At 42.8% G+C, this 26,567-nt stretch overlaps 1 protein-coding gene across 1 annotated transcript in view; it reads right to left on the reverse strand.

Moving 5' to 3' along the window:
* Window positions 1-5,136: 5,136 nt before the first annotated feature.
* LOC308590421 (cytochrome P450 2G1-like) overlaps window positions 5,137-26,567 on the reverse strand; it is a 68,421-nt gene continuing 46,990 nt past the window's right edge. Inside the window, exons 8-10 of the mRNA XM_081200462.1 lie at window positions 21,785-21,972; window positions 20,275-20,416; window positions 5,137-7,367 (exon numbers count right to left, since the gene is read on the reverse strand). Of these exons, the coding sequence (XP_081056588.1) occupies window positions 7,186-7,367; window positions 20,275-20,416; window positions 21,785-21,972 (512 nt within the window). The 3' untranslated portion in view covers window positions 5,137-7,185. The remainder of the gene's footprint in view (window positions 7,368-20,274; window positions 20,417-21,784; window positions 21,973-26,567) is intronic.

Below are 26,567 nucleotides of genomic sequence, written 5' to 3' on the forward strand. Positions count from 1 at the left end.
CTCTAAGTTGTCTTTTTGTCTTTGGAAGGGGTAGTTTTGTTATAGCTTCTATCCTGTCAGTGGAGAGGGCATGGGTCCCTTCCTCTAAGATATGACCGAGGTATTTTACTTCTTTCTGGCAATATTGTATTTTCTTTGGGGACACCTTATGTCCTTATGTCCTTTGTACGCCAATATTGTGAGGAGAGCTATGGTGTCCGATTTACAAGAGTAAGATATCATCAACGTATAAAAGGAGGGTGGAGCCTCCTGGAAGAGTGACTGTGCTAGTCCCGGGGGGAAGGTTACCGTTGTCGTAGTCAAAGTCCAGTCCTGAGTCACTAGCCTGGAAACAGTTCACAAGGAGCAAGGCGAGGTCCGAAGCAGGAAGCCGGGTGGGGACAGGAACACTGGAAGGTCAGAAGCAGGAAGCTGGGCGGGGACAGGAACACTGGAAGGTCAGGTCTGGGTCCGGGTAGGAGCAGGTACTCAACGACGACGTTGCTTCCACAACCTGGGACCGGGCTGACTGGCCTTTATCTTCTCTGAGGCCAGGGGCGGTCCCGGCCCCCAGGAGACCCGCCTCTCCTGGCCTTAAGGCGAGCACTCCTCCTGGGAGAAACCAGTTCCCTTCGCCTCTCTGCCCTGAGCCTCTGCAGTTCAGGAGAGGCTGAAGGGTTACTGGGCCCAGGGGGAGACTCACCTGTAGGCACTGAGTCCTCAACCACCTCTGGAGCCAGAATGGATTCACCTGGTGCCTGCTCCTGAGGATCCGGCACAGGTGTAGGCGCCTCAGAATCAAGGCCCTGCCCCAGTTCAGCTGGCGCTGGAGGCGGGGACTCCTGTGCAGGCTGGGATTCCTCCGGTTCATCCTCTGAATCGGATTCCCAGGCCATCACAGTGACATCCAATAGGTCCTGGTGCAGTATGGCGGAAAAAATCGCTGGGGATTCTACGTATCCCTGAGGTAGTCGTGTCCATGTTAACTGGCCGGTTTGCCAAGCAAAGGCAAAAAGGAATTGACTTTCTGCATCCACAGGGATACTGAAGAAGACAGAGCACAAGTCAATGACTGAATAAACTACAGTTCCCTCTGGAATTGTGCTCAGGAGGTGGTGAGGGTTAGTCACTATGGCGTGTCGGGGAATAACAAAGGAGTTTACAATCCTTAGGTCCTGAACTAAGCACCATTTTACGGGATTTGTGTGGGTCTTGCGGGCAGGGAGTAGGGGGGTGTTGCACGGAGAGGTGCAAGGAACTAGAAATCCCATTTTTAAGAACTCCTCAATCATTGGGGTGAGTCCCTCTATTGCTTCTTTTGGTAGCGGATACTGTCTGGTGCAGGGAAAAGGCAAATCCTTCCTGTAATTTACATTTACTGGAGTTGCAGACTTCAAAAGTCCAACTGATGTGGATTTGGTTCCCCATAGCCAAGGGAGGACCCCATTCAGGAGTTCAAGGGGGAGGTCGAGGTTCTTGTTATCTTTTTTAAAAAAATCATTTTTATTGTATGATTTTATGTTACAAAAAACAATACAGCCATACTACCACTAAATATAATTAAGAAATAAAAATTACATATATCAATATTTAGTTTATTTGTTATTTACAGTCTTATTTCCTCCCAAACATTGCACACAACACACATATGTGCAGACACCCACACACTCACACCCGCACACAAAGTAAATATTCCCCCCTTTTATCTTCCAAAATCTTTTCTTCAACTTCGACTTCCTGTCAAGTCCCTTTCCATATATTTTATCTTACATTTGAATGTACACAAAATAAACCTTTCTATATAATTTTTCTAATACATTCTGAAAACATAATAAATCCTTAATTGTTGTCCACCTCCTTTTAGTTCCTTTATCACTCAAATGCTAGCACGGACTCAAAACTATTACTGTATTTTTGAATATATCTTCTATAACCATCCCATTTTTCCCGCAAATTTTTGCTGTGAGTTTCCTCTGAGTTTACTAGTCAGTTGAGCCGTCTCCACCAATTCCTGTAATTTGATTTGCCAATCTGTTATTTTTGGAGCCTCGTGATCTTTCCATCCCTTGGCCACAAGTATACGAGCTGCTGCGGTTGCATACAAGAATACCTCTCTTAGATTTTTTGGGATCTCTTTATCTAAAATAATTAATAGAAATGCCTCCGGGTTTTTTTAGTAAAAGTTATCCCCATCATCTTTTTTAATTCTTGTTATCAGCCTCTTGTAAGACCCCTTGAAAGTTGAAAATTGACTCATTGGGCATATGTAGGTAAATTCCCTCCTGGCCACATTGGATGGTGGCATTTAACTTGCAAAGCAGATCCCTTCCTAAGAGATTGACAGGGCTAGACGTCAGCAAGAAAGTGTGTTTAACTGACAAAGGTCCGACTGACACTTTGGCGGGCTTGGAGGGGGGCAAATTCGGGGGATTCCATCTAGTCCCATTACGGTCCTAGTTCCTTCTCCTGGGGCCAAGTGACTATTGGTAAGGGTAGAATATATGGCTCCTGTATTGAGCAGGCAGTCATAGGATTGTCCATCTATCTGCATGGTGCAGATAGGATCAGAGGAAGATAGCTGTAAGATTGGACAGAGAAAAGGAAAAGAGGCGGGATCTGCTTCTGATTGTCAGTAATCACTGTATTCTTCCATCACCATCTCATGGGAAGAGTTTGCAGAGCGATTTGGGTGGTTGAAAGGATCATTACTATTAGGTGGATTCCTGGGTCGCGGTATGGGAGGAGGAGGAGCCATCTGGGTTTGCACTTGAGAGGGTCCATACAGAGGACCCTGAACTTGGGGTTGGTTGACTCTCTGTATTCCGGTCTCAAGGTCTTTGGGTCTCTATAGTCTGCTCTCCTGGTTCCGGACTCCTGGAGGCCGGTCAATAGGGGGCAATATCTTTTTATATGTCCCATCTCATCGCAATGGAAACAGGTGCGCCTATCTGGCTGTTCATACCCCCTTCCTTTTTGCTTTTCCCTGCAAGGGGGAACCCCCGGTGGCCTAGGCTAGCACTCGTGGGAGCTCTGGTTTTCGGTCCTTCATTTTCTGTTCATCCCTTGAATTAAAGACGAATTTCGCAATGGAGAGGATCTCGTTTATTGTTTTTCCATCATAGCCGAGGTGTGCGTTTAATGCCTTTCGTATATCGGCCGTGGCTTGATCCTTAAAAAACCCTTTAACAATAACTTCGTGTTGGGGGCTCTCTGGGTCTATTCCACCCCACGTTTTGATTGCAGAACTATTGCGTGTAATAATCAGAGGGGTGTTCATCGGTTCCTTGTAGGACGGCTTGGACTTTAGTCCAATTTACAGTCTGCTGTCCTGCAGCTTGTAAGCCGTCTAGGATAGCCTTCTTGAATATCTTTAAGCCCCACATGCCATCGGTGGTATTATAGTCCCAGGCAGGGTCGTTGACAAGGGTTTGGGTTGTCAGTGGGGCCATGGAAGCGGGTTGGTCTGCTTGGTAGTCGGGTCTACCCAAAGCCTCCCCCATTTTTACTAATATCTCCCTCTTTTCAGCTTCGTTGAAAAGGGCCCCCAGTAATATGTGTACATCTGCCCATGTCGGGTTGTGGGTGGAGAAAATAGTAGCTACCTGTCGGTGGCATTTATCAGGGTCATCTCGGAGGGAAGGCATTTTATCTGACCAATTCATTAGGTCCGAGGTGATGAAAGGCTGATGGGTGAAAACCATACGCGGTGGGTCTCCTGCTCTGGCTGGGGGTATGGGCAATGCTCTGAGGGGAAACACGTTCTCTACGTCTCCATTAACTAGGTTGTCTCTATTTCGGGTCCGACTAGATACTGGCCCATCCCGTTCCTCATCCAGTGGTCCCTCTTTAGGTAGGCCTTTTGAGTTCGGGTCAGCAATTTGTATTTTATGTGCGGTTTCCTAACTTGCCAGATATACCTTATCAAGTCTTTACTCCATTCCTCAAAGCATTTAACTTTATGATCAGGATCATTTGGAAGAGAAAAAGCATTTTGGGGAGTACACTCATTTTAATTACTGAGATTCTTCCCCAAAATGACAACTTTAACCTGGTCCAAATCTCTAAATGTTTTTAAATTTCTTTCAAAGTTTTTTTAAAAATAATTATCACTAAAAAGATTAATGTTCTTTGTTATTTCAGTTCGCAGATATTTCGCATTTTTCACTATCTGTAAACCCATTTTTTCCTACAATATCTTTTTCTCCTGATCCCGAATATTTTTAACCATGAATTTGGTCTTTGTTCTGTTTAGCTTAAAACCTTGCCAGATTCTGTTACCTTTTCCAATGCTTTAGGGATACTCAACTCCGGATCTTCCACTGTTAAAATTATGTCGCCTGCAAAGGCTTTCAGCTTGAAAACCTCTTTTCCTGTTGTAATCCCTTTAATTTCTTCTTCCTTTCTCAGTTCCGAGTTGAGTATTTCCAAAGTTAATCTGAATATTAGGGTAGAGAGTGGGCATCCTTGTCTTGTGCCTTTTTCTGTGGGAATATATTCTGTTTTCCTGCTATTAATTATCAGACTGGCTTGTTGTTTCTCATAAATAGCCTTTATGCCCTTGGAGAATCGCTCTCCCATTGTTGATAGATCTATTACTTTTCTTAGAAATCCCCAAACTTAGAAAATTCTCGATTATAAATCAAGAAGTAGAATGGAAAATAAAAACTTAAGGCAAAAGAATTTGCTAATAAATCTGGGGAATGATTGGCTAGGCAATTAAGAATGGAACAGAGGCTTCCCTAGCCTCACACTCAGCCATTTCTATCTCCAAGATTGTCTGGTTCTAGCTCCGGACAGTCTCCTGCAGGCACTGCTCCCGCTCCAGGTTCTCCTCCCTCTGGAGGCTCTCTCTGACCTGTGCTTGGCTGTCCTTCAGCTCCGAGTCCAAGGCACTGCAAAGCGAGGACAGATCCTGCAGTAGGAGCAGCAAAATGAGCCCGCCATGCCCTTCTCAGGCTGCTGCTCACTCACCTGGCCTGCCCCTCCAGCTGCTGGTTGAGGGTCTTCAACTGATGAAGCTACCTCTCCAGCTTCTCCTCCCTCTGGACCTACTGGGAAGAGTTGCTGCGATCACTAGGCCTGTGCTGTTTTGGTTTCTTGAATAGAGAGTTAACTTCACTTAGTTTTTCTTTTATTGCTGTCCTATGTTTGACTCCAGCTCCTGACACAAGTTCATGGCCTGGTGTGAGAAGAAGGACATTCTCATGCCTGTCCTGAATTAACCTGCCTGCCCAGGTCTCCCTGGACTTTCCCTGAGTTCTAATATTGTGCGGCAGAGGCAGAGAAACAGCAATCTAGGTCTCATTTCTTCCTCTCCACAACAGCCAGCGGTGACTACATTTTATCCTTTATTAGGCATAGCAAACAACACATTATCAAACAGACACCGTGTACAAATTGTGCAAAATACGAGCTCAACATAACAAGGTTTGTCCCAGTCAGATCTTTAACTCCAGAGAAAATCAATTTACATATATAACACAATACAACACTACCACATCACCGATCAATTAAGAACCACTAAATCTCTTTATAATGGCCAAGTCTTTCTACATGGACAGCACTCAAAAATTCAGCCACTGTTAAAGTAATTTGATCATTCCTGTCCGAGAGCAGGTCCTGAACCGTTGGTAGCATAGAATTGAGCCTGTTGAGTTGTAAGGCCTCTAATAATTATCTTCTGGCATAAATGCCAAAATCACAAGAAAAGAAAATAGTGCTCCAAAGTATCAGGTTCCTGTTTACTACATTTGCAGAGACACTCTGGTTTTGGGAGAGCTACCCTAACCATTCAGGGAGAAGATGGTCTCATGTGGTCTGAAATATAGTCAGCAAAGCAGGCATCATCAGAAAGACCTGAGCCACAGGGTACCGACCACCTCTGGGATGTCCTGTAATTTTGGTTTTGTCATCTCTCCCCCCGCACAGGGTCCCTTCCAGGTGTTCTGGACAGCCACACCTCCTCCTCAGCCCCAGCACCACATGGTCTTGCTTGCTGAGGGGTGCCAGGGGGCTTGACGTAGACCTTGAAACTTCCCTTTCAAAAGTCCAGAAGTCTCATTTGTGTGGCTTCATTCCATGGATTATAGCACACTGGCCACTACCTCCCAGGTATCACCAGCAATGTTTAGTGTGTTGAGTTACTTCACTAACACAGAGTGTGCGCAGTGAATGGGGCGTAGAAATAAGAACGTTGCTCAAGCCTTTGCAGATGACTTGGTACTAACAATAGATGAACCATTATCCAATGCTGAAGTATTAGAAGAAATAGAACAATTCAGACAAGTAGCAGGTTTTAAATTAAATAGAAAGAAAACTAAAATGTTAGTTTAAAATATGAAACAAAATTTGGTGGATACAGCAGATTGGTATAAAGCAGTTAAAAAAGTTAAATATTTAGGAATTTGGTTAACATCAAAGACTATAGATTGATTTCAAAATAATTATACAGTGATGTGGAACGGAACTGAGAGATCTGGAAGTATGGAGAAGTATGAAACTATCTCTGTGGGGAAGGATTTCTGTTATCAAAATGAACGTGCTACCAAAAATGTTATTTTTGTTTCAATCAATTCCAATAATCAAGGGGGCAGTGATATTTAAGGAATGGCAAAAAATAATTTCAAGATATATCTGGCAGGGGAAGAAACCAAGAATCCAATTCAAATTGTTAACAGATGTTAAAGAGGGGGCTTTGCCTTGCCAGACTTGAAATTATATTATGAAGCGTCTTGCCTCTGTTGGTTGAAGGAATGGATGTTGTTAGAAAACAGATTTGTTGGATTTAGAAGGTTGTGATAATAGGTTTGGTTGGCAGGCATATTTATGGTATAATAAATAAATACAGTTTCAATTAACCAATTATTCTATCACATTCCTTCCTGCACCCGGTGCAGAAACTAGCTCCCCTTTTAATTAGGCAAAAAATCAAGAGACCACAGGTGAAACCAACGTGGTTTCTGAGTAGCATTATTGACCACTTTCAGATAAAGAAAAACCAAGCCAGGTTGCTTGACTTAGACCTTGAAACTTCCATTCCAAAAGTCCAGAAGCCTCATTTGTATGGCTTCATTCCATGGATTATAGCACATTGGCCACTACCTCCCAGGCACCACCCGTAATGTTTAGTGTCCCCTTCCCAAAAAACCCCCCACCCAATTAAATTTGTTGCCCCTTTCCCTGCCCCGCTTCTCAACCAATCGTTCCTCAGCGCGGAACAGTGCAGAGCTGGTAGGCGGGTGGGATGTTTGCAAAACCATTTGCTGTGGCTGTGAGGTCGATGTCCTCGGGGTTGCCGGGGGACTTGAGCGTGAAATGTTGCAGGATGGAAGTCAGGAAGACAAAGAGCTCCATGCGCGCTAGGCTTTCCCCGGCACAGATCCGTTTCCCTGTGGAGAGAATCAAGCAGCACTTTATGGCTCTAGTCTGGTGTTTGATGGTACAAATTTATTTATTTATTTATTTTACAAATTGTTATTTGGTTTTGTGGCGATCACACAGGGCCCCCGGACGTTTGACGGTCTGTTGACCCTGTGCCACCACTGTGATTGCTTTCTTCGCTGCCACCAACCCGTTTCCCTTGGGTACTCACAGAGTCCAGACAGTTGTTAACATTAACAAATAATCAAGTTTATTTATAGGCATGGGCAAGCTTATGGTTTCAGTTAATTTTACTTGGCAGTTTCTTAATCTTAGTTCCTTAACTGTCTGTGGTCTGTGTGTGTGGTTTGGGAGCTGCACGGCCAGGGAAAAAACAGTGCTATCCAGGGTTGTAAAGACTGCAGAGAGAATAATTGGGTGCACTCTTCCCACCTTGGATCAAATCTACGCTCCCAGGGGCCATAAGAAAGCTGCAGAGATAGCGCAGGATAGTGCGCACCCCGGAAATGATCTCTTTCAGCGTCTGCCTTCTGGAAGAAGGTATAGGGTTATAACGACCAGGACTAGCCGCCTGAGAAACAGTTTCTACCCAAATGCAATTCTGGTTCTGAACGCAGTAGGAAGGGTCTCTATAGTATAGTGTATTTTAAAATGGGGTTTCAGAGTTTTTAGGGGTTTTTGAATGTTTTATGTAGTTTTTATGTAGTTTTTCAATTTCATTGTTCTGCATGGGACAATGACAATAAAGATATCATATATCGTATATGCGTTCCTAACAACTTCAAACTGCTTATTCCAACTATCTATCTGACTCCACCTAACAACCTCTCACTCACTCACAACACAACTCCACCAACCCACAGACTTAACCTCCCTCTTCCTTCTTCAACTCCCAACCCTCAACTGACTTCCGCACAGCTTCACTCTCACTCTAACTCCTCCTATCAGTTTCTCTCTGGCCAGTCACATCACACTCATTTAACCCTTTCCTTATGACCCACCTAGGAGGCAAACGCCACAGATTTTTCAAATTAAAAATTCACAGAGATGATGATGTTGTGGTGGTTTAGTCAATTCAATTCAATTCAATTCAAAATCCTTTATTAGGCATAACACACCACACATTAACAAACAAACATCATATACAGACTGTATAGAATACGGGCTCAACGAACATAATTTATCCTAGTCCTATTCTTAACTCCAAGAGATGAATTGATGTACAAAGATAATATAATATAATACAACACAGCAACATCACCTACCATTAAAAACCACTAAGTCTCTTTATCATAGCCCATTCTTTCTTCATGGACAGCACTTAAAAATTCAGCCGCTATTAATGTAATTTGATCATCGCTGTCCGCCAGCAGGTCCTGAACAGTTGGTTGTGTAAAAATCTGTCTATTAAATTTTAGGGCCTCAAATAATTGTTTTCTGGCATAACTGCCAAAATCATAGGAAAAGAATATCTCTAGAGTATCGGGTTCCTGTTTTCTGCATTTGCAGAGACGCTGTAACTCTGGGATAGCTAAGTATCTTCCTCTCACTACCATCGAGGGAAACATGTTGAATCTGGCCAACATAAACAGCCTGCACGATTCATGTTTCTTCAGATTTGTCATGTATCCCTTTTGGAAATCTCTACACAAAGGGAGATTTAAGTGGATAGGAGAGCAAGTGCTGTGCTTTGCAACCTCAAGCATGGCGAGAACACTTTTTTCTGTGAGAGTCTTTCTGATAATTTCCCATGTATCTTTGGGATCAGAGATTTCAAAGTCAGTTAGAGTGAGCCCTATCGAATCCAGTTTTTTCTTACAAATCAGTGATAGATTGTAGATTGCACTATCACTCAAAAGATCGTAAAGTAGAGAATTAGGGGATAGGGCTCTATAATGGAGGAAAATCCAATATTTCAAGGTCCTCAACCATGCTCTTGCTGATAAAGGCAATATTCCCAGCTCACAACATATTGTTTCATATTTTACAGAGTTTGCAAGTCCTAGTAATGACCTCAGAAGGGATGCGTGAAATTTATCCAACCGCTTGAGGTCCCCTGAAATCCACACTGGTATGCCGTATAGAAGTTGGGCACAAAGTTTCATGTCAATCACTTGCAATACAGCTGGAATAAATCTGTTTCCCACTGGAGAAAAAAAGTAGGATTTAATATGGTGGGCTGTCACTTTGGCCTTAACTATTGCAGCACATATATGTGTATTCCAATTCATATTGTCTTTAAATGTGATTCCCAGATAATTGAAGTGCTTAACTTCCTGTATTAAATGTCCATTAATTATACAGCCTTTTGGGTTCCCTCTCTTTCTAAATTGCATAATCTTTGTTTTATCATAATTAATTTTGAGATTATTGAGAGAGCAGTAGTTTGAGAAACTCTTAAATAATTTTTTTAAACCCAAAACAGAGAGTGAGATAATTACAGCATCATCTGCGTAAAGTAATAAAAAAAGTGGGCTATTGTTTAAATAAGGAGTATGAGTGGTTGCATTTTGAAGAAATAATGGTAGGTCCGATAAAAATAGATTAAATAGGGTAGGGGCCAGGATACAGCCTTGCCTAACTCCTCGATTATTCAGAATAGGTCCTGCAAGTCTACCATCTTTTGATACTTTAACATATATTTGGTTATTAGAATGTAAACTTTGTATCAGTGTAAGTAGATATGGGTCGATACCAAGGTGTTCTAGTTTAGTCCATAATTTGTTACGGTCGACCGAATCAAAGGCACTTTTTAAATCCACAAATGCCACAAAGAGTTTTCGTTTATTTCTCATGACATATTTATCCACAAGATGACTTAACACTAGACACTGGTCAAGAGTTGACGAGCCTGCCTTAAAACCAGCCTGCTCTTACCAGGTAGACCTTTTGTCAGCACCCATTCTTCCAATTTAATAAGCAGAGATTTGGCGTAGATTTTACTTATGCACGGTAACAAACTTATAGGCCTGTAATTCTCTTGACAATTCCTATCACCTTTTTTAAAGATCGGTACCACTATTGAGTTGTTCCACGATTTAGGTACAAGGACTGAGTGATAGATAGAATTAAAAAGCGGCACAAGTTTAATGGCCCACCATTCTACATCTAATCTCAGCAGGTCTATTGGGATGCCATCCATACCAGGTGATTTCCCTTGCTTAAACGAAAAAATTATCCTTTTCATCTCCTCAACAGTAATTTGAAATTGTGTGGTTTTTACCAGAGGAACATTAAGATTTTCTTTTTTTTTTTAATTTTTTTTATTATGAAAAAATACACAGTTTACATTATGTTACAAATACATACATACAAAAAAAAAGAATTCCATCAAAAAAAAGTGTTCCATCAAAAAGACAAAGAATAAAGAAAGAAAGAGAGAAATAAAAGAAAAAAGAGTGAAAGGGGAAAAAAAGAAAGGAAAAGACAGAAGACGCAAATACAATTAACAGAACTTCCGTCCAACTCGGTCTTGGAGTTACCAATTCTTATATTACTTCTGCAGTTTTAATAAGGCAAATATACATCGATGATTTTAACTATCGTCTACTGATAAATTATTTATTCCCTGGGTATTTTCAAAATAAATTAAAAATTTATTCCATTCGTCTTTAAATTTACTTGTGTTGTTTTGTCTTATTTTTTGTGTTAATCTCGCTAGTTCAATATATTGATATAGCCTCAATTGCCACTCTACCACCGTAGGTAAATCAGAGGTTTTCCATTTTTGTGCTATTTGGATCCTCACCGCAGCCATGGCATATTGGAAAAAAGTTTGGTCTATTTTCTTTATTTCTTTACCAGTCAACCCTAAGAGAAACAGCTCAGGGGTTTTATGGATGTTATACTTCAAAATTTTTTCATTTCGTCATGAATCTGCTTCCAGAATTCTTTTATTACAGCACAGGTCCACCAAATGTGGAAGAAGGTCCCAACCTTGTCTCTACATCTCCAGCAGGTATTGTCAACAGTTTTATACATTTTTCCTAGCTTTGCTGGGGTCAGGTACCAACGGTATACCATTTTCTCTAAATTTTCCCGCAAGGCTACGCAAGCTGTAAATTTTACACCTTTCGTCCAGAGTGTTTGCCATTTGTTATAATCTATATTATGACCAAGGTCTTTCTCCCATTTTACCATAACCCCCTTCACCCGATCTTCCTTGGTGTCCCATTCCAATAATTGTTTATACATTTTTGAAAGGAGTTTATCATTACTTTCCAGAATTTCGACCTGAAACCTCGATTTTTTTTCATTCATGCCCAATCTCTTATGCTCACCCCATAAAGCGTAAATCTGGTGAAAATGGAGCCATTCTTTTATTTTGTCTTTCAGTTCCTCATAAGGCTTCACCCTCCATCCTGTTTCTGTCTTTTCCAAAATATCCTCATACGTACATTTTTCTTCCGCCATATTTATTTTTTTTATTTTAATGATGTTGGTTGGGGAGAGCCACCAGGGGATACCTTTCTCAATCAGTTTTTTATACCTCTTCCACACTTCCAATAATGGGCCTCTAATTATATGATTAGAAAATCCTCTGTGGACCTCCCCTTTCTCTTGCCATAGGTAGGCATGCCACCCGAATCTTATATTGAAACCCTCCAAGTCTAAGAGGTCTGAATTTCTGAGGGTGGCCCACTCCTTTATCCAACAAATACAGGCTGCTTCATAGTATAACCTAATATTTGGGACTGCAAATCCGCACCTTTCTCTCGAGTCTGTTAGATATTTCAGCTTTACTCTGGCCCTCTTCCCCTGCCAAATAAACTTGGTCAGGGTTTTTTGCCAGTTCTTAAGGAGGGAGGTGCCTTTAATTATCGGGATATTTTGAAAGAGGAATAATAATTTCGGGAGGATGCACATCTTGATAGCTGACATCCTCCCTGTCCATGAGAGTTTTAATCTGTGCCAGGTATCTAAGTCCTTTTTAATGTCCTGCCACACCTTACTATAATTGTCCTCGACCAGGTTTATATTTTTGGGTGATAGCCAGATTCCCAGATATTTTACTTTATTCACAGCTTTAATGCCAATCTTTTCTTCCAGTTGAATTTTCTCCTGTTCAGTCATGTTCTTTGTTAGGATTTTTGTTTTCTTCCTGTTTAGTCTGAAACCGGACAGCCTACCAAAATCCTCCAAGAGTTCAACCACTCTGCTTGCACTATCCACTGGGTTCTCCACAGACAGAACCAGATCATCAGCATAGGCTTTAAGCTTAAATTCTTTCTTCCCGATTTTTATCCCCCTCACATTCACTGCCTCCCTTATTCTGTTTGCAATTACTTCTAAAACCATTATAAATAACAGGGGGGGGCAGTGGGCAGCCCTGCCTTGTACCCTTCTTGATCTTGAATGGTTTCGTCAGATTGTCATTTATAATCAGCCTGGCCTGTTGTTCTGAGTATATTGCCCTGATACCTTTCAAGTAAGGACCTTCAATGCCTGCCTTTCCCAAGCATTGTAATAAGAATTCCCATGAGACATTATCGAAGGCCTTTTCGGCATCTATAAAGATTAGTGCTGCAGGGACATCTATTCTCATATCTAGGTATTCGATGATGTTTAATATGTGGCGGACATTTTCTTTCTGGTGTCTGTTTGGGAGAAAGCCCACTTGATCTTTGTGTATATACTTCATTAAGAGCTTCTTAAGTCTGCTAGCCATAATGTCCGCAAAGATCTTATAATCGTTGTTAAGCAAAGAGATTGGCCTGTAGTTTTTTATATCTGTTTTTTCTTTCTCTGTTTTTGGGATCAAAGTTATATAAGCCTCCTTCCACGAGGCCGGGATCTTCCCCCCCTGAAAGATGTTATTAATCACGTCTTTTAAGACCGGGGCTAGATGTTCTTCTAATATTTTATAGTATTTTGCGGACAGACCGTCCGGCCCGGGGGCTTTCCCGGTCTTCATTCTGCTAATGGCCTCCTTGATCTCATTTACTGTGATCTCCTTATTCAGTTGTATTCTATCCTCTTCTAGTATGTATTTCTTTTCATTTTGTTCCAAATAATTCTTAATCTCTGCACTGCTTTCCCCTCCTTTTTCGTATAGCTTTCCAAAAAATTGAGTAAACCTATTTTCTATTTCCTCTGGGTCTTCTATGATATTATCCTCCAGTATTATTTTATTTATCATATTTTGTTTCTTTCTTTTTCTTAACTGCCAGGCAAGTAACTTCCCCATTTTATTTGCCGACTCAAAATACCTTTGCTTTGTAAATTTAATTTTCCACTCTATCTCCTGATTTAATATTGCTGAGTATTGAGATTGTAGCACCTTGGAGGCTCGGTTAGCAGCTTCGTCTGTTGGGTTTTTAGTTAATTTTTTCTCATAATTCCTCAATTGAGAGAGGATCTCCTCTTTCTTACGCTCCCTTACCTTTCTCCTGTAATTATTTTGTTGTATTAAGAGACCCCTCAGAACCGCCTTACTGGCGTCCCAGACTACATCTATAGGGGTTTCTTTGTTCAGGTTTAAGTTTAAATATTCTTTTAGGGTGTCTTTAATTCTTTCCCTCACCTCTTCACTATCAAATAGATTCTCGCACATCCTCCATCTATATTGTCCCTTCACTTCATTTTTTATTTCCATATCTAGAGCGCAATGATCTGATAATGTCCTAGGATGAATCTCACATTTCTTAACTCTGATAGAGAGTGTTCTTGTCATCCAGATCTGATCTATTCTACCCCAGCTCTGATGGGGTTCGGAATAATGAGTAAACTGTTTAGAGGTAGGGTTTTGGTGTCTCCAAATGTCAATTAGGTCTAAATTTTCTTCCATATCACTAAATGATTTCGGCAATTTTCCCCTGTTCCGTTTTCCCTTCTCTGTACTCCTATCCAGGTCCGGCGCTGGGACGCCGTTCATATCCCCAAGCAAAATTAATTTGTGGGTATCCAATTCTAATAACATACTTTCAAGTTTCTCAAAGAACTCCGCTCTGTTTGTATTCGGAGCGTCACAACATTGATTTCCCCCCAAAAAAAATTTAATTGGATCCCTAAAATTCTTCCTTCCTCGTCCTTACAGATCAGAGTCGGTTCCCATTTATCTTTAACATATATTACTACTCCTCTTTTTTTTCTGACGTCAGAATTAATAAAATCTACCCCTAGTTTTTTATTCACCAGGATATGTTTGTGTTTTTTAGCAATATGAGTTTCCTGAAAGCAGATTACGTCATACTTCTTATTTTTCAAAACTTTCTCAATTTTATTCCTTTTCACTTTCTCGTTCAGCCCGTTTACATTCCAGGATAAAAATTTCAGTGAGTGTGTTATGATTTACCTTTTGTCTGCTTCTAAACCTTTAACCGTATTCAGCAACTATAATCTCTCTCCCCTGTTTCCCGAGAGCTCCCCCTCTTCTACCGTCTCCGTTCCCACTGCGGCTTCCTCATCATCTTCATCTGATTCCACCACCTCCCCCTCTGCACCCCTCTCCTCCTCGTATTTATTTCTTATCTCTCCGTCCTCTTTTTCCAACCTGTTCCTTAGTCTATTCTCTATCTTTCCCAAATCTTTTTCATATCTTCTCAGAAACTTATCCGCCTCCTGTGTGTCCAGCAATCTAAATTTTTTCTCTTTATAGAAGAAGCTAATCCCCTCCGGAAATTCCCAGCGAAATGGGATCTCATTTCTCTTCAAAGCTGCTACCACTTGTTTATATCCTTCTCTTTTACGAAGTAACCTGACCGGTATTTCTTTATAAATAATGATAGGCCTTCCATCAATTCTTAGTCTATTATTATAGCTCTTTCTCAAAATTAAATTTTTCATTTCCAAAGAGTTAAAGATCACCAGGCAATCCCCCAAGAATTTACTCGCTTTCAAATGATTAGGCCTAGTCATTCTATATACATTATCTACAGTAGCTGCCACCTCTTCTTCCTTTAAATTTAACCAGTTAGAGAGTTCTTTTATCATTTTCCCTCTAATATCTTCATTTCTTCCCTCTGCTACTCCCCTAAATTTAAGATGGAGCTGTTTTGACCGCATATCAGCCATGGCTAGGTTATCCCAAATCCTCTCTTGAGAGATGCTTAGCTCTCCCAGTTCTTCCTTTACCTTCAATGTCTCCTTTTTTTGTTCCCTCATCTCTTTCTGCAGCTTTTTGTTAGATTCCTCAATCATTTTGGACTTTACTGAGAGATCTTGAATTTTGGCTGAGAGTTCACCCACTGCTCCCTCTATCTTTTTGTCGATCATCTCCTGGACCTCTCCTAACTTGTTTTCCATATATAGTACATTTTGCTTAAACTCCTCCTTTATTTTGGCCCACAGATTATCTAAATCTTTAATTTCCTCCTGCCGCGACATCTTTCTTTCTCCTGGGGTCCCTCCCCCTTTCTTCCACTCTTTTCCATCCCTTCCCGTCATCTCCAAATCTCACGCCCCCTTCACTTCCCCCCTACCCTTACTTCCTTCCCTTTTCAACCCCCCCCCCCCGTTAACCACAGTCGTCAGCAGGAAATGTCAACAGTGACCCCACAAAGTGAACTCAAAAAGTAAAAGTAAATCCAAGTAAAGGTAAACCCGGAAAGAGCCCCGTATCCAGGCAGAGTTGGACACTCCCTGTCCAAGCAGATTTTCCGACGACCTGGGGCAGAAATCCTGTGGTCAATCCAATAAAAGAGGTTGGGAAGGAAACACCCCACACCTCCTAGCGTTCTCGTTCTTCACCCCTGGCCGATCCACCTGGCCCATCCGTGAGCGGGGGGTAAGAGGTCCACAATCCACAGTCCAGTCTTAAAGGTATCTAGTCCGGGTTAGTCCACTCTTGTCTCTTGTAGCCAAATTCCAAATTATAGTCAAAAACCCCCAGTAGAAATCCGGGTCCAATAAAATACACCAACCTCTTTAAGCCGCGAGGAGTTGATTAAATCTTAAAAGTATCTAGTCCAGATTAGTCCACTTTTGTCCCTTGTAGCCAAATTCCGAGTTATAATCGAATTCCAGGTTATAATCGCGGTTCAGATTTCAAAAATCCCCAATAGAAATCCGGGTCAAATAAAATACACCAACCTCTTTAAGCCGCGAGGAGTTGATTAAGTCAACGCACCACCTCTTCTGTATTAAATCTTCCTATTCAGCTCCAACCATCAAAGCATATCCTCCCATCGCGGGGGAGGGGAGGCAAACACAGTGGGGGGAAAGAGGAAACAGAGAAGACAGAGTGTAACCGCTGACACGGAGACTTTAAAGTCCTCTCGTCTTATGCCTTGTGCCTGCTATCTCTCTCAGTATTGCCTTTGACTCCCTTCCAAAGATAACGTATGCACTCCGGGTCCTGATTGTAAAATTGTAGTCTGCAGACGCCAGAGACCATTCGCCCCTGCGCAACAACGTGAGGAAAAAAAAAGAAAACAAGAGAAAACAACCCCACAAAACAAACTGTGACACTCACCAGGGACCAATTAGTCCTAAGTATCCGATTCTAACAGTTCTTAAGTCCTCATAACATATTATTCTCACTCAGACAGACTCTCCAAAACTTCTTCAAATCATCGACTTTCCGTCTGCGCCATCTTATTTCCTCCACCGAGCGAACTCCCAAACACAGTCCAAAGCTCTCCAGGGGCCGCCCAGCTCCATAACTGGCTTTACGCCTTGCTCATTAAAGGGAAAAAGCACGCAAAAAAAAACGTTGGGGGCTCCATTCCTTTCTTGAGGAAGCCCGTCGCCTAAACTCAGCTGAAGCTCGAGGCGTTGCCCTACAGAGTCGTTGCCTCCCCAATTCGCGCTCGCGGTCCTTCGTTTCTCCTCGTACAAACTCAGGAGAACGGTGCGACCGCTACCACGCTGCTGGGTGCCTGTCCCCCAAGGGTGCCCCCCTTGGAGTTTTTGGGGTGCGCTGCGCCCTAGCGTCTCCCCCAAGCCTCTGCAGAGCCCGAAAAACCGAGAGCAGGTTTTCCGCGCTTCCTCGCTGGTTGCGACCGGAACCGGAAGGAACATTAAGATTTTCCTTTTTACAAACTTGGTGATCATAAAAAAACAACAGTAAAATGTGAAATCCAAGCCTCATCACTTATATTAGGGAAATCAGTGATATCTTTTATTGAGAGAAGTGACCAAAAAGTTTTAACTTCTAATGCAGTGACAATATTAGACCATTTGGCTAGTGCAAACTCCGATTTTTTTCCCAGGAGCATGCTCTTAAAAGCATTTTTCATTTCAAAATAAGTCATCCAGAGACCTTGAGAGTTGGTACTGTAGGCTTCTCTTAGACAAGTTCTCAGTTTTTTCTTATAGGTAATACAATCTTTATCAAACCAGTTATACTTATTTGAAGGTTTGTTGCTGAGCTGAGGGTCTAAAAAAGAAGAGGATAATTCCTGGATAGTCTTATAATAACAATCATTGTCCTCCAAGGGTGTCAAATTTTGGTTAGCCACCGGTTCGAGAATAACTGGGTTATTTTCAAATACTGCTAATAGATCCTCCCTATTTCTATCACTTATATAAATTCTTTTGGCATAAATAGTCTTATCAATACTGATAAGAGGACTAATATCATTATTTCTAGGATTCCTGTGCATCTCTAAAACTATTGGGAAATGGTCACTCTGTACAACTTTAAAAGAGGCAACTTCATTTAACATTTCAACGGAAACTAGAGAATAATCGATTACGCTCCTACCCCTTTTGGAGCTGAAGGTAAAATTTCCTGGAATATCCGGCCACATTGAGCCATTCATAAATGAAAGGTTAAATTCTAAAACCAATTGTAAAAGTTTTCCTCCCGCTTTATTAATAATCATGTCCTTTGAATTCCTCCCTATTCTCAATGGAAGTGGGGCATCTTCAGCTAGATTTGAGACAAAGCGTTTGTAGAGAGCTGTATTATCTGATCCAATTCGAGCATTGGTGTCTCCCATTACAATCAGGGGGATATTTGGAGATATACTACGTATTAAATACAGCTCTTCAGAGACTATATTCCAAGTTGTGGTTTAGTCGTTTAGTTGTGTCCGACTCTTATATAATAATTAAAACAAGATTCCAAGGACTCTCCTGGTCTTCCATCCTCCCCTTTGTGGGTCCCATTATTAATCATTTCCCCCCGCATCTTTTATGATACTCCAAATCATTTGCCTGTTCCATTATGCCCAGAATTCAACCTTAAACTACAAGTGATATTCTAATCCTACTAACAATTTTAACTGTTTACAATGGTCTTTTAAGATAAGTTGTAAATTTTCCCCATTCCTTTTTTTAAAAAAATATGATATTTATTGAAGTTTTTGAGATTACAAAGAAAAAAACAAAACAGAAAAAGAAAATAGAAGAAAACAAAGAAAAAAACAAACCACATTCAAAAAAACAAAAATACACCGCAGACAAACAAAAATAAGTCCATCATTCTCAAATCCCCAAGTCTCATCACCTTCTTTCTTAGACCTCCTCCTCCTCCCTTTTTTTGTATCCTGGTTATTAATTATGCAGCAAATCCTTTCCATATTTCATAATATTCTGTCATTACTTTACCTTAATCTATTTTCATCTTATCTTATAAAAAGCCTTAAAAACTTAAAACTTAAATCTTATTTTTACCGACTTCTCACAACCATAATATTCTTGCCTAATTCTTTAAACATTTTTGCTAGAGCCAAGTAATTTCGCTCCAACATTTTTCTAACATTCATCAATTTTATAAAACCATCCTGTTAATAAAAAGAGAAATAAAAACAATCCAATCTTCATCCAGCGTCCCTTCCTCCTGGTCCCGGGTTTTGTCAGTCCTTTTTATCCCATCGATCTAGCGCATTAACCTGGCAACCTTATATCCGAGGCCCTTAAATCTCTTCCAAGTCCCTTCCGCAGCTCCTCTTCATATTCTCCTTTCACTCGTGGAAACTCCAACTTGATGATATTTTTGACCCTTTTCAACAAATCAGCCCCTTTTCCATGGTCCAGACTCAACTCCATGTGGTATTTAGGAAGATGTTTCAGAATCCCTCCAAAATTGAGAGCCCCCACAGCTCCAAACATCTCATGGCCCATTGCCAGACTCGGAAAGTCCAAACATCCCTGCATAGGGAGGGGGGTCTATCCAACCCCCCATTTCCAAACCAATCCAAACTTTATCTTTCCAAATCTGGCTATTTCCAAGTTCATTTGTCAAGTCCAAAAACTCTTGTTCCTGCAAGGCCGCAGCTCCCTCCATCTCTGGCGCCCAAGATTCAGCAGCATCCTCTTCTCTCATCTGCTCTGTCAGGACACACTCCTGATCTAATTTTTGGGTGGGCTCCACATAGTTTCCCACTGTCTGTTCAAAAATTCTGGCCGCATTAGTCATCAAATCCATCTTCTCACTTAACTGTTCCAGTAGGGCACTTGTTTTACAGAGAGCACACAACAGAGCCTCTGGATACATTGTCCCACAAGGTCACAATTCCTTTCCCACGATTGTAATCTGAGACAGCTGCAAGCTCCCTGGAATTAGTTACAGTTTCACAGTCTCCCTCAAGGGGGAGAACTTCTATTTGTTCTTGCAACAAAATATCTTTTTTAAATTTCCCCCATTCCTTATTAAAAATTTGGTCTTCCGATGGTGCAGAAGTTATCCCTCTACAGTGGTACCTCGGGTTAAGTACTTAATTCGTTCCGGAGGTCCGTACTTAACCTGAAACTGTTCTTAACCTGAAGCACCACTTTAGCTAATGGAGCCTCCCGCTGCCGCCGCGCCACCAGAGCACGATTTCTGTTCTCATCCTGAAGCAAAGTTCTTAACCTGAAGCACTATTTCTAGGTTAGCGGAGTCTGTAACCTGAAGCGTATGTAACCTGAAGCGTATGTAACCCGAGTTACCACTGTAGATTATGAGAGGGAGATTTGATTTCAGTCAGGCCAAGTACCCCCACCAATTAACCTATGAATGCCTCCCTCCTGCCACCCTCAACCCAGTACCTGTGGAGAAGGGCATGAAGGCATCATTCTTCTTAAAGCGACCCTCTTCGTCCAAGAAGTGGGCTGGGTTGAAGTTCTCGGGGTCACTGAAGCATTCGGGGTCTTTCAGCACAGAGGTCAGCAAGGGAATGACATCCGTGCCCTAGGGGCAGGTGAGAGAAGGAAGGACAGAGGTGGGTTGGGATCTGCCACAGCCTTAACTCAGAAGGCATCTGGAAGCCTCTTAAAGGTAAAGGTAAAGGGACCCCTGACCATTAGGTCCAGTCGTGTCCGACTCTGGGGTTGCGGCGCTCATCTCACTTTATTGGCCGAGGGAGTCGGCGTACAGCTTCCGGGTCATGTGGCCAGCAGGACTAAGCCACTTCTGGCAAACCAGAGCAGCACACGGAAACGCTGTTTACCTTCCTGCCGGAGCGGTAGCTATTTATCTACTTGCACTTTGATGTGCTTTCGAACTGCTAGGTTGGCAGGAGCTGGGAATGAGCAACAGGAGCTCACCCCGTCACAGGGATTCAAACCGCCGACCTTCTGATTGGCAAGTCCTAGGCTCTCTGGTTTCACCCACAGCGCCACCCATGTCCCATCACTCTTTATACAAAAGCATACAAAAACAGAAAAGAAAAACCTACAGAATCTAGCTGCATGCTTGCAGCTTTCTGTCTCTAACAAAAATGAAACTACCTTGCTCAGACAGACTGCTCTCTGCAGCCCCCAGAGAGCATAGATCAAAGGAAAATGCCTGTGTCATGTGGGCAGTGCACCCAGTTAATAAGAACGCTCCTGGAGTGTTAACTCTTAGAATCATAGAATCATAGAGTTGGAAGAGACCACAAGGGCCATCGAGTCCAACCCCCTGCCAAGCAGGAAACACCATCAGAGCACTCCTGACATATGGTTGTCAAGCCTCTGCTTAAAGACCTCCAAAGTAGGAGACTCCACCACACTCCTTGGCAGCAAATTCCACTGTCAAACAGCTCTTACTGTCAGGAAGTTCTTCCTAATGTTTAGGTGGAATCTTCTTTCTTGTAGTTTGAACTCTTAACAGTCTTAACTGTCCAGAACCATAACAGTCATGAAGAAGAAGAAGAAGAGTTTGGATTTGATATCCCGCTTTATCACTACCCTAAGGAGTCTCAAAGCGGCTAACATTCTCCTTTCCCTTCCTCCCCCACAACAAACACTCTGTGAGGTGAGTGGGGATGAGAGACTTCAGAGAAGTGTGACTGGCCCAAGGTCACCCAGCAGCTGCATGTGGAAGAGCGGGGAATCGAACCCAGTTCACCAGATTACGAGTCCACCGCTCTTAACCACTACACCACACTGGCTCTCTTATGAGTCATCATGCCTATGTGGAGACCTCGACCAATAGCAGAGTTGTATCCAAGGTCCCATATCTCTAGGCAGAATACCTGCCTCTGCTCAGTCTTCTTGGCCTTTGGCCAACTCCTTAATTGCTTCTGTGGGAAGCTATATCAAATAGCACGTAGTCAAAAATCCCAACATGGCTCACCTTAGGCAGCGTGTAGCCCCTAAGCTGCACCGTCCGGGTCAGGGCGTGGGGCAGGTTGGTGGGAATGACGTCACTAAACCTCTGGATCTCGTGGATCACCGCATCCGTGTATGGCATTTGGGCCCGCTTCTCCACCGCCGGCACACGGTCCCTCCCAATCACATCGTCGATCTCTCGGATCACTTTTTCTGCAGCAGAGACAGGCAGAGGGTAGCGTTGGGCTCCCATTTATGCTACACGTGGAAATGCAGTTTGAAACTGGTTTTAACCCCCAGCCCGCCCGCCCCCCGCACTCTGGAATTTTGGGAGGCTGCTCAGAATTAGCCCTATCCACATAGGGAGGGGCGAATCTTTTCAATTTCAGTTTTCCAAATTTCAGTTTTCCACATCAGTTTGCAATAATAAAAAATAAAGTGTCACCAACATTTCCTTGTGAATTTCTCCTAATACCGTATACACATTTGCATGCAGACCTTTTAAAAAAATGCATAAACTGTCCCTAATATAATGCATCTTTTGTTTATTTTCGCTATTTTTTAATTAATATTTCTGCAAAATTACATTGTTGCACATTCTATCGTTCTGTATAGTACATTCCAAATTATATGCCATATATATGTGTCTACCTGTGAACTTATATTTCCCTTGTTTCTACCATTGTGACCTCCCTCCAGCCCAACACGGCTTCTTTTGTTTTTCATTAAGAGAGTTTGGATTTGATATCCCGCTTTATCACTACCCGAAGGAGTCTCAAAGTGGCTAATACTCTCCTTTCCCTTCCCTTTTAAATTGTGTTATACATAGTATTTACTTATTCCCCATAAGTCATCTTTTCTTATTTTTTACTTGACTTTACAAACTTCAGTCAATACATATCAATAGTTGTGTTTTGGAACCACGTTTTGTCATATATTCTTCTACGCATTCTCAGTCTTTTCTCAATTTCTGATTTGATTGGAATCTAATAGCTGCTGTCATTTTAGCCAGTTCCATAAATTCACAGCTTGTTTTGCCAGTCTGCTGTTGGAACAATTTGCCCTTTCCAGCTTCTAGCTATTAGTATTCTGGCAATAGCTGTAGCATATAAAAGCACTTTTTTTCTTATCAGAGAGGATGTCTGGTGTAACTATACCTAATAGAAATGATTCTGTTTTTTTCTCAAAAGATGTTTTAAACATCTTTTAATTCCTCATTTATGCTACTCCAGAATTTTTTTATTTTCCCACATCCCCACCATACATGGTACATCGTTCCTTCTTTTTGCATCTCCAGCACATATTTTAATTTGTATATCTTGGGAGTCATGTACCACCTGTAATAATAATAATAATAATAATAATAATAATAATAATAATAATAATAATTTATTTATTTATACTCCGCCCATCTGGCTGAGTTTCCCCAGCCACTCTGGGCGGCTCCCAATCAAGTGTTAAAAACAGTACAGTGTTACATATTAAAAACTTCCCAGAACAGGTGGGATGTCTTCTGAATGTCAGGTAATTGTTTATCTCTTTGACATCTGATGGGAGGGCGTTCCACAGGGCGGGCGCCACTACCAAGAAGGCCCTCTGTCTGGTTCCCTGTAGCCTCACTTCTCGTAATGAGGGAACTGCCAGAAGGCCCTCGGCTCTGGACCTCAGTGTCCAGGCTGAACAATGGGGGTGGAGAGATCCAAACGCCGCTGAGAGATCCAGCAGAACTAGGAAACAGCTCTCACCTTTGTCCCTAGCCCGCCGGAGATCATCAACCAGTGCGACCAAGGCAGTTTCAGTCCCATGATGAGGCCTGAATCCCGACTGGAAGGGATCCAAATGGTCCGCTTCTTCCAGGCGTGCCTGGAGTTGTTCAGCAACCACTCGCTCAATCACCTTGCCCAAGAATGGAAGATTTGAGACTGGGTGATAGTTGGCCATCGTGGCCGCATCTAAAGATGTTTTTTTAAGAAGCGGTTTAATAACCGCCTCTTTCAGCGGGTCTGGGAAGGCTCCCTCATGGAGGGAAGCATTCACCACCCCACGAAGCCCATCGCCCAGCCCTTCCCGGATAGCTTTTATAAGCCAGGATGGGCAAGGATCAAGGAGACAAGTGGTTGGTTTCACTCGTCCAAGCAGCCTGTCCACATCCTCGGGGGTAACAGATTGGAATTGACCCCACACAACTTGACTAGACAGGACTCTAGCACTCTCCCACCCCGGCCCTGCTCCCACGGTGGAGTCTACCTCTTCTCGAATCTGAGTGACTTTATCTGCAAAAAACTTTGCAAAGTCATTGCAGGAGAACATGTGGCCCCTACTGGGCCCTGATGGAGCAGGTGGTTCCGCTAAACTGCGAACCACCTGAAAGAGTCTCCTGCTGCTGTTTTCCGCAGATGCAATAGAGGCGGTGAAGAAAGTCTTCTTCGCCGTCGCTATCGCCACTTGGTAGGCTCGACATTGAACTCTAACCCGTGTCCGGTCAGATTCAGAATGGGTTATCCGCCACCGGCGCTCTAGCCGTCTCAACGATTGTTTCATTGCCCTCAGATCCGTGGAAAACCACGGGGCTCTCCGGGCTCCATGCAGTCGGAGAGGGCGCTTCAGAGCCAAACAGTCAATAGCCCTGGTTAACTCCACATTCCAGCGGGCCACCAGGGAATCAGCTGAAAGGCCATCAACATGGGATAAAACATCCCCTACCACTCTCTGGAAACCATTTGGATCCATTAAGTGGCGGGGGCGGACCATCTGAATTGGTCCCACCTCCCTGCAGAGGGGATGGGTCGCAGAGAAGTTCAGTTGCACCAGGAAGTGATCTGACCATGTATTTCTTTGGTTTCGCTTTTACTTAGTGTCAGATCACCAACATCCATAGAGGTGAACACCAGGTCTAAGGCATGCCCATGGCTATGAGTTGGGCCAGACTTATTCAGGGACAGCCCCATGGAGGCCATGCTTTCCACGAAGTCCCGAGCGGCCCCTTGTAAGGTCGTGTCGGCATGGATGTTAAAATCCCCTAGGACAACCAAACTAGGTGTCTCCAGGAGGACATCCGCCACGACCTGAAGCAGCTCAGGCAGGGAATCCTTGGTGCAGCGGGGAGGTCGGTACACCAAAAGGAATCCTGTACTGCCCCTATTGCCCAACTTCCATACATGCACTCAGAGAACTGGGTCTTTCCAATAGGACGCCTGGTGCAAACTAATGACTTCCTAAAAATCACTGCAACCCCCCCTCCCCACCCACAAGGCCTGGGTTGCTGTGCGTAAGAGAAACCTGGTGGACAAGCAGTGGCAAGGACAGGCCCATCTGCTTCATCCAACCAAGTCTCTGTCACACATGCCAGGTCAAATCCTCCATCCACAATCAAATCATGGATCACAATGGTTTTATGGATCATTGACCTGGCATTGCACAGTAGCACCTTCAGGTCATGTGGGTATTCCTTGCTGATTCCAGTATCCGTCCGGTCAGGACCAGACCTGGAGGCAGGGATAGTCCTCAGACAACGACTAAGCCTGCTTCCTCGGTAATCACATGGTCTGGTCTTAGCGTAACTCCTCCTCCTGCCCATGATCACTGAGATCGGTTGTCCCAGTGCACCCCCCCCCTGTGGAACCTGCCCCAGCCATTTTGTTTGCTGGGACCCACTCCCAGGCAGCCCTGACCCCTCCCCTTAAAATCAAATTAAAAACCTATACAAAGAACAAACTAACAGAACAATAAAACTATAAAAACAAAGTTACAAACACAACATAATTAAATTAAACAAATTCCCACACGCAACTAAACACCCACCCCACCCCACACACCTGAGGCCTCCCTGGAGCCCCATAGGCTGCGGAGGTGAGTATGGGGCCCGCCCCCAGGCCCAAGGTGGAAAATGGGCTTCAAGGGGGAGTGGTCCTCCCCAAGACTCATGGGCAGAGCGGCAGCAGCAATGTCCCGGGCTTCCTTGGAGCCTTATATGCTGTGGTGGAGTATGGGGCCCGCCCCCAGGCCCAAGGTGGAAAAAGGGCTTCCAGGGGGAGCAGTCCTCCCCACAAACTCACGGCAGAGCGGCAGCAGCTTCCTCTGCGTCGATAATCATTAGTGCCGCTGGTTTGTCATTTCTAACCTCTAAGTATTCTATTACATTTACAATGTGTCTTACATTATCTTTTAGCTGACGTTCGGGTAAGAACCCTGCTTGATCTTTGTGAATTACCTCCTTTAGAATTCGCTTTAATCTATTTGCTAGTATGTCTGAAAATAACTTATAATCATTATTCAGCAGAGATATTGGTCTGTAGTTCTTAACATTTGAAGGGTCAGCCTCCTGTTTTGGGATTAGTGTTATGTACACCTCTTTCCAAGTATTCGGGATATTTCCTCCTTGTAAGATATTGTTCATTACCTCACAGAGAACTGGAGTCAGCTGTCCACACAGGGTTTTATAATATTTAGTAAATGGGGCATTACCTAATTTCATTCTTTTAATTGTGTTTTGAATTTCTTGTATTGTTATTGGGTTATTTAGTTGTTCTCTGTTTTCAGCCGATATTTGCTTTCCTTTATGCTCTTCCAAATATTTTCCCACTTTTCTTATATCATCTTTCTCTTTCCTGTACAATTCTCTGTAAAACCCCTAAAATGCTTTCCTTATCTCTTTGGGGTCTTCCGTTTGATCTTCTCCTATCCTTATTTTATTTATTATATTCTGGTTTTGTCTTTTCCTTAGTTGCCACGCGAATAATTTCCCTGTTTTGTTGGCTGACTCAAAGTAGTTTTGTCTCATAAATTTTATCTCCCATTCAACTTCTTCG

This window comes from Podarcis bocagei (assembly GCF_964188305.1).
Source record: "Podarcis bocagei genome assembly, chromosome: 7".
Classification (NCBI taxonomy): domain Eukaryota; kingdom Metazoa; phylum Chordata; class Lepidosauria; order Squamata; family Lacertidae; genus Podarcis; species Podarcis bocagei.